The sequence below is a fragment of the Lupinus angustifolius genome, unplaced genomic scaffold, assembly GCF_001865875.1.
Source record: "Lupinus angustifolius cultivar Tanjil unplaced genomic scaffold, LupAngTanjil_v1.0 Scaffold_21_142, whole genome shotgun sequence".
Taxonomy (NCBI): domain Eukaryota; kingdom Viridiplantae; phylum Streptophyta; class Magnoliopsida; order Fabales; family Fabaceae; genus Lupinus; species Lupinus angustifolius.
Genome location: NW_017719681.1, coordinates 1 through 8,789, shown reverse-complemented (window position 1 = coordinate 8,789; position 8,789 = coordinate 1). Strand labels below are relative to the sequence as shown.

At 35.7% G+C, this 8,789-nt stretch overlaps 1 protein-coding gene across 2 annotated transcripts; it reads left to right on the top strand.

The window, feature by feature from the left end:
* The first annotated feature begins 834 nt into the window (after positions 1-834).
* Positions 835-7,548, top strand: LOC109338306 (ABC transporter C family member 3-like). 2 transcript variants are annotated; one of them, XM_019575513.1, is made up of 11 exons: positions 835-1,135; positions 2,097-3,895; positions 4,168-4,254; positions 4,351-5,001; positions 5,154-5,318; positions 5,482-5,776; positions 5,879-6,093; positions 6,354-6,659; positions 6,752-6,815; positions 7,012-7,251; positions 7,348-7,548. In XM_019575513.1, exons 2-11 carry the CDS (start codon positions 2,114-2,116, stop codon positions 7,458-7,460), a joined length of 3,918 nt encoding a protein of 1,305 aa, XP_019431058.1. In that variant the 5' UTR covers positions 835-1,135; positions 2,097-2,113; the 3' UTR covers positions 7,461-7,548. The 2 variants fall into 2 exon arrangements, with proteins under 2 accessions (XP_019431058.1, XP_019431057.1); XM_019575512.1 differs by having other exon boundaries at positions 835-1,140.
* Positions 7,549-8,789: the final 1,241 nt, after the last annotated feature.

Here is an 8,789-nt window from a genome sequence, read left to right as displayed (position 1 = left end):
TCCTACAGTCTCTACATTTAGCCTGAGCACCTCTATCAAAACTTACTATTTCAACATGAAATCTTCATCAACCACTATATCTCCGCTCAACAATACTTTTTTGAAAACTGGATCCTAGAACTTGAACCATTTCACACCTTTGGTATATCCAATAAAGATACACCTCTTTGACTTGGGATCAAATTTAGATCATTCATCACTAGGTACATGTATATAAGCAGGACAACAAAATATACGTAACATATTATAATTGTTGGGTTACATGTCGATACTTCTTCTACAACTTTACCTTCCAATGAACCTCGTGGGAACAAGCGAACAATCAAATAATAAAATAGATCAGGGAAAAAAGAATAACACAAAGAATTTGGTAACGAGGTTCTTATCCTTCTTATATTAGGTTTCCATAACATAAATATATAGCCCTCTACCTCAACCCTTTACATCAGTCGAAGCCTATAACTTGTGTTGCTGTTATATAGAGAATATGAACTATTGTACAACAATCTCCACCTTAGCGAATATCATCAATCTCCATATGCATAATATTGATCAAAGATTAAGTGTGATTGATCATCTTATGTTAATATAAATTTCATTTTGTATTTAGTGATCTCTACAAAATATGTTCTTTATTCGGAAATTAATAAAAATAATTATATGTTTATCATATTGTATGGATTTTATATACATATTTTATATAAACACCCAAACATTTCATATTTTATAAAAAATGTGTATTAATGTATTAGATATGTATAATATCCAATACTTATATCAGTATCGGTACTTAATAGCTAAGTAACTAGAGGCTTTACTTTTATTGCTGATGCATCTTATCATATGAAGTATGATTTACTCGAGTGGTGTGAGGCAACAGACGAAATCAGACGCCAAAGAAGAAAAACCCTGCATTAAAAAAGCAACATCTTTGTCATCTTGGAAAATGCCTATCTCGATCATCCTGTCACTACTTCCCAAGTACCTCACTTTCAAAGTAACTAGCCACTTTTATGTTTAAAGAACTTTGACTTTGTAGCAGTGGCAGACTCATTAAGTCAGTCAACCATCATCACTTTTCTTCACACAGAAAAATCTTCCCAAGGTGCACCAGCTTCATGTTTTTTTCTTCAAAGTAAGGTATGTTGGTACTCTCACCACACCATGGAACTGATTCTCTCTTACTTGTGCTAGTTGTGTCATGACTCATGGTTATGAGAAAAAACTGAAAAAGGTTCAGGTGGGCCATAGAGAAATGAATGAAAATATGAATTCCATGATACTAGTTTGTTGTGCTACAGAGTCTGTTCTGTAACTTAGTTATGTGTTTATGTGTATGTGTTTAACCTTGTGTTGTGCTTACTGAGCTAATTTCTTACTTGTATGAATAATAAAAAATGATAGTTCAAGAGGAGCTTGTAGGATTAGGAATGAATGTCGTCGACATAAAGTTGGCCAATAGTTATAGGCAAGGTGATACCAAGATGGTGAACCCATTAAGGGTCAGTTTGCAAGTTGAATTCTAAAGGGGAAGGAAAGGAAAGTGAAAGACTTCAGAGCCATCTCATAAGTACATTTCATGGCTTCCAAACATTTTCTTTCCTTCCATTACTCTTTAAAAACCAACTCGCAAACAGAACCTGAGAATACTATTTATCATTAGATATTATGGTGTCGTTTGACCCACATAGCAGATCCTATCCAGTGGAGAAAGGCTTGGCTGTTGTTTAATTCAAAGGAGCTTGTGATAATTTCGGGTTTGGCTATCAAAACAATTACTTGGGCTTTTGTTTGTGCTTATAACAACACTATCACTCCAATAAATCATCTTGTTTACAGCTGGTCCCATGTTGTGCAGCACTATCTGATTGAGAGAAGCGCTATTGTTATGCTTCTTTGAATTCTGGAAAGTGGAAACTTCAATGGACAGGAACCGAGTTTCCCATGTTCCATGATAATTTGATGATGTGCCTTTGTTTCTTCTTTTTGCCTTGTTATAGATTTTCTAAGATATGGAAATCATGCTTTCTTACCAATTATATAGCTCATTAGTGATATAGGTTTCACTTTTACATGTTTATTTCTTTGTTATGTAGGGTGTTCTTTGAACAATATGGCTACACATGCTCCTCTTGAAGAAGCCCTTTTGAAAGGTGACTCTAGTGTAAGAAATAATTCTGATCCTGACAAGACTAGAGCAGATGAAAAATTAAACTGTTATTCAAATGCCGGATTTTTCAGTATTCTTACTTTTTCATGGATGAGTACACTAATAGCTCTAGGCAATAGAAAGACTTTAGACCTTAAGGACCTCCCGCTGCTTCCGATCATTGACAGTGCCTATGGGACTTTTCCAACTTTTAGGAGTAAGCTTGAGTCAGAGTGTGTTGGTGTTAGTAAAGTGACTACTCTTAAGCTTGCGAAAGGGTTGTTCTTCTCAACATGGCCAGGAATCCTTTTATCGGGCTTATTTGCATTCTTGTACACATGTGCTTCTTATGTTGGCCCTTATCTTATTGACATACTTGTTCAATACCTTAATGGGGAACAAAAGTTTAAAAATGAAGGCTATATTTTGGCATTGGCATTTGTTGCAGCGAAGCTTATGGAGTGCCTTTCACAGAGGCACTGGATGTTTAGGTTCCAGCAGGTTGGGGTTAGGACGCAATCAATGTTGGTGTCGATGATCTACACTAAAAGTTTGACCCTTTCATGTCAATCAAAGGAGAATCATAGTAGTGGGGAAATCATCAACTTATTGACTGTTGATGCTGCAAGGATCGGCGAATTTTGTTGGTACATGCATGATCCGTGGATGGCTGTTCTGCAGGTTGCTTTGGCTTTGTTAATTCTCTACAGAACTGTAGGGATTGCTTCACTAGCTGCTTTTGGTGCCACTGTAATTATAATGTTTCTGAACCTGCCTGTGGCATCTATGCAAGAAAAGTTCCAACATAAGTTAATGGGATTCAAAGATGAAAGAATGAAGATCACGTCCGAGATTTTAAAGAATATGAGGATTCTAAAACTGCAAGCATGGGAGATGAAGTTCTTTTCAAAAATTGTTCAGATTAGGAAGAATGAGGAGACATGGATAAAGAAATTTCTTGTTGGTTCAGCAATTGTTAGATTTCTCTTCTTTAATGCCCCAACTTTTGTTGCTGTGGTTACTTTCGGTGCTTGTGTTCTTATAGGCATACCACTTGAATCGGGGAAGATCTTATCTGCACTTGCAACGTTCCGTATTCTTCAAATGCCAATCTATAGTCTTCCTGACACTCTTTCAGTGATTGCAGAAACTAAGGTTTCGCTGGATAGGATTGCAGCATTCCTCTCTCTTAATGACTTGAAGACTGATGTAGTGGAGAAGCTTCCATGGGGTAGTTCAGATACAGCAATTGAGATAGTAGAAGGAAATTTCTCGTGGGATTTATCTTCTCCGGATATAACATTAAAAAACATAAATCTAACTGTTTGTCATGGCATGAGGGTTGCTGTTTGTGGTACTGTTGGATCAGGCAAGTCTAGTTTGCTTTCTTGCATAATAGGGGAAGTACCAAAGCTATCTGGGATCGTTAAAGTGTGTGGAACAAAGGCTTATGTCACTCAATCGCCATGGATACAGAGTGGTAAGATCGAAGAGAACATATTATTCGGTAAACATATGGACAGGGAAAAGTATGAGAAGGTGCTAGAAGCATGTTCCTTGACGAAAGACTTAGAGGTTCTACCGTTCGGTGATCAGACCATTGTTGGAGAGAAGGGAATCAATTTGAGTGGTGGGCAGAAGCAAAGAGTACAAATAGCTCGTGCTCTTTACCAAGATGCCGATATGTATCTGTTTGATGATCCCTTCAGTGCTGTGGATGCTCATACAGGATCCCACCTCTTTAAGGTACTATTTTTTTATGCTATTGCTTTCAGAACAATCTACTTTTTTTGCTTAAATTTTCCTCCTTATTGCATTGTTAGGCATTTCTCATAGTGGAGTTATTACTATTATAGTGAATAAAGTGTATTATGGAAATAGATACAACTATATTCTCATGAATTTGGATTCTTCTTTTTTCTTTGGTAGATAATTTACTTCAAGACAATTCGATTAGTTTTGTTATGCATTTGGATGAACAGATTATCTAATGTTACATTTGCTAATCATTGTTTCAGGAGTGTTTGCTTGGCCTTTTGAAAACAAAAACTGTGATATACATCACTCATCAAGTAGAGTTCTTACCTGATGCTGATCTAATATTGGTGAGTGATCTATAGACTCTCATTGTCATGAATTCTAATATCTGAATATACTGTCGTCTGAACTTATTTCTTTTGTCTTGCTTATGATTTGTATAGGTCATGAGAGATGGAAGGATAACTCAAACCGGAAAATATAATGCCATTCTCAAGTCAGGCACTGATTTTATGGAACTTGTAGGTGCACATAAAGCAGCTTTGTCTTCAATTACGTCCTTAGAGAGAAGGCCCACTTCTAAAACATTGAGTTTCACCGTGGAGGAAACAGATTCATTAAGTGTTTTTGGACTCGATCAAAAAGCGGAACACATAGATGATCAAAATGGTAAATCAGATGAGATAGTTGAACCGAAAGGCCAACTTGTTCAAGAAGAAGAACGAGAAAAAGGTAGAGTTGGGTTTAAAGTCTACTGGAATTACATGACATCCGCTTATGGTGGAGCTCTTGTACCTTTCATATTACTTTCACAGACACTCACCATGGCTTTGCAAATTGCTAGCAATTTTTGGATGGCTTTGGCAACTCCTGTTTCAGCAACAGCGGAACCTGCTATTGGAAGCTTTACACTTATGGTTGTCTATGTTGCTTTGGCAATCGGAAGTTCATTTGGCACACTTGCTAGAGCCGTGCTTTCTGCGATTGCTGGATACAAGACATCCACCTTGCTCTTCAATAAAATGCATTTAAGCTTTTTTCGAGCACCAATGTCATTTTATGATGCTACCCCAAGCGGGCGAATCCTTAATAGAGTATGCCATAATCTGTTCATAATTCTTCACTGGTTTATTTTGAAGAGACAACTTATTTACCTGATTGTAGATTAGTACCTTTTTGTTTTACATTTTTATTTTCAAATGCCAGTGTAACTTTTCGTCTAAATTTTAGTTTTGCTTTGTTTCAGGCTTCAAATGACCAAAGTGCATTAGATATGAGCATTGCAAATCTAGTATGGGGATTTACCTTCAGTCTAACTCAGCTCTTTGGAAATATTGCTGTGATGTCTCAAGCTGCATGGCAGGTGTTTATAGTGCTGATTCCTATTTTAGCAGCCTGCATATGGTACCAGGTAGTTTTACGGATAATGTCTAACCCGTACCACCAAATTAATCTCATTCTGACTTATGCTCCTATTTTTTATTTTTTAAGGAACATGTTTTCCTCAATGATCAATCATTTAAAGTGCATTTAATTGCTAACAAGTTGCTTCTATATAAATCAATGTTATCCAGCGATACTACTCATCATCAGCACGGGAATTGGCACGATTAGTTGGTATATGTGAAGCTCCAGTAATACAGCACTTTTCTGAAACCATTTCTGGATCAACAACCATAAGATGTTTTGGGCAAGAATCAAGATTTAATGACACAAATATGAAATTGATAGACCGATATTCACAGCCCAAATTATACAGTGCTAGTGCAATGGAATGGCTGTCTTTCCGATTGGATGTTTTATCGACTATAACATTTGCCTTCTGTTTGGCTTTCTTGATATCTTTTCCAAATTCAATTACTGTTCCTGGTGAGTAGTTCAAATTATATACATTCACTACTCATACTTTAATAGTTATGAGACCAGGCAGAAAATTCATTCCCTTCTTACATCAATTTTATTTTTGTCAAGGCATTGCGGGATTGGCTGTGACATATGCGCTTAATCTAAATGCAACGCAATTTAGTTTAATTTCGAATCTTTGCAATATGGAGAACAAAATCATATCTGTGGAAAGAATATTTCAGTACACTAGCATCCCAAGTGAGCCTCCTCTTGTAATCGAAGATAGCCGACCAGATCGTTCTTGGCCATCATTTGGCGAGATTCATATCCACGATTTGCAGGTACTTTTCAAGAGTAATTCATTTGTTTCATTCCGGAGTGAACATTACAATTATATTGTGGGAGTCCAAGGTTCTTATGTAGTATGTATTCTTAATTGAAAAATATTACTGATACTTTGAGTTGTCTATTCACACCTTTTACTACTAACTATTCAAAACAGTTTTTATTCACAATAGTATGATTGGTTAATGAACAAAGAGTGTGAATAGGTAATTAAGAGTGAGTGATCTCACCCTTTATAAGGCTGTGTGTGACGCAGGTTCGGTATGCTCCTCAGCTTCCTCTTGTTTTACGTGGTCTGACTTGCACTTTTACGGCTGGAGCGAAAACAGGCATTGTGGGCAGGACAGGAAGTGGAAAATCAACTCTAGTGCAAACACTTTTCCGACTTGTTGAACCTGTTGCTGGACAAATATTGATAGACAACATCAACATCGCTTCGATTGGAATTCATGATTTACGGTCGAAACTAAGCATAATTCCTCAGGATCCAACAATGTTTCAAGGGACTGTAAGAAGCAACCTGGACCCACTGGAAGAGTATACAGATGAACGGATTTGGGAGGTAATAATTTGGTTTTGCTTCACACTATAAAAAACTTGTCTATCTTATTAGTACAAGTTTCAGATACTAAAACATTTTAAGAAATATTTTAGGCTCTAGAAATGTGCCAACTTGGAAATGAAGTAAGGAATAAAGAAGGGAAACTTGACTCTAAAGGTTTGTCTTCTTAAAAAATTGAATGTGCAAGTTTCTTTTGCAGTATAAACATATTGAGAATTTATTACTTATCAGCATGAGTTGTGCGGGAGCACATCTGCTGTCCCATGAAGCGTGTTACTCCATGTGCCATTGCTTGCGGCACATGAAGTGATACACTTTTGTGGGACATACGATGTCGACCCGAGTTATGCAGTTACTGAGAATGGAGAAAATTGGAGTATGGGTCAAAGGCAGTTGGTCTGCCTTGGGCGTGTTCTACTTAAGAAAAGCAAGATCTTGGTGCTTGATGAAGCTACTGCATCGGTTGATACAGCCACAGATAATATTATTCAGCAAATACTTAAGCAGTACTTTTCAGAATGCACAGTCATTACCATTGCTCATAGAATAACTTCAATCCTTGACAGTGACATGGTTTTGTTTCTAAATCAAGGTAAAGACCACTTTATATTTCTTTCTACTTTTTTTTATACCTGTTTTCTTTCTTTCATATAAATGTAAATAATAATTTATCTTGTTGATCTTGCAGGGCTTATTGAAGAATATGATTCACCAAAGAAACTACTTGAGAACAAATCTTCAGCTGTTTCTCAACTAGTTGCAGAATACACACGGAGGTCAAACTCTGGGTTTGAAAGTTAAGCTGGTAGTGAATTCAAATTAGTCAGTGATGATTTTACTCTATATAGATGTACTAGTGGAATCTGAAGGGTCCAGCACTAGATGGAGATTACCACATGTGTTAACATGCATGATTATTAAATGATTTTTGAAATTAAGAAAATATTCATGCTCCTTATATTCTAGTACTGTATTGGAGAGTATCTGAATCCGTCCTAGTGAGGAGTGCCCCTAACCTAGGGATAGAACTACTCTAGGCATGGTGGAATTAGATGCCCTCACAGGGATTTTATATTGTGTTTATGAATTACCAGTGTATTATGAAAGATATACGTATAATTACTACTGCAATAAATTAGTACTTCAATATAAATTACTTATAGTTTTGTATGTGTTGACTCCACGAGTGTAAGATTTTCGGTCCATCACTCTAGCATGATATAATTGGCCTTCCTAGAGATTTTGGTTGTTGCACTAGGTAGTTGATTTTGTGTAGTGAATAATAAAAAAAAATAATATATATAGGGGTTTACTAATATGAGTAATATGTTTTTCAGTTAAGTATATGCTAGTATTGTGTACCAAAAAATTTGGATGAAATTACTCCTAATTTTTGTTTGAACATGTTTGATGATAAGGCTATTTTAGTAAATATATTCTCTAAATTAAAAAAATCTTCAAAATCTCTTGCTCTTCACGTTATCAAACTCTCTCCATTTCCTATCCACCGTAGACCCTTCATCTTAAATCCACAAAAATCTCATCAATATTTATGACTAACAATAGAACTCTTTCAATATTTCATATATTTGGGCACAAAAACGAATTGAAGTTTGAATTTGGTAAAGCCAAGGAATACCATAGTCAATATTTTCATAACCAACATAAAATGTTGTTTTTTATCCATTTGATAAAACATCATGTCTATAACATTCTTCCTTGAGGAGAGAACAATGTTTTTTTGGATTTTGTTTGTAGAGAATATGCCTCCACGAATGGTTTGATAATGTGGGGAAAAAAGGAGTTTTTGGTTTTTTTAATTGAAGGACTTAGTGTTGAGTGCTGCAGTGGGTAGGGGATAGAGAGAAGGTTTGATAACATGGGGGAGAGAAAGAGATTTTGTGAATTTTTTTAATATAGAGAATCTTTTACTAAAATAACATTATCATCAAACAAACATTAGGAATAATTTCATCCATATTTTTTGGTACACAATACTAATATCTACCTAACTAAAAAGTACATTAATCATGTTGGCAAACCATATATATATATAACATATCTAAAAGTATGTTACGGTACAAGTTTCAATCACTCATGCTCAAAAATAAAATAAACAAAATTATATAT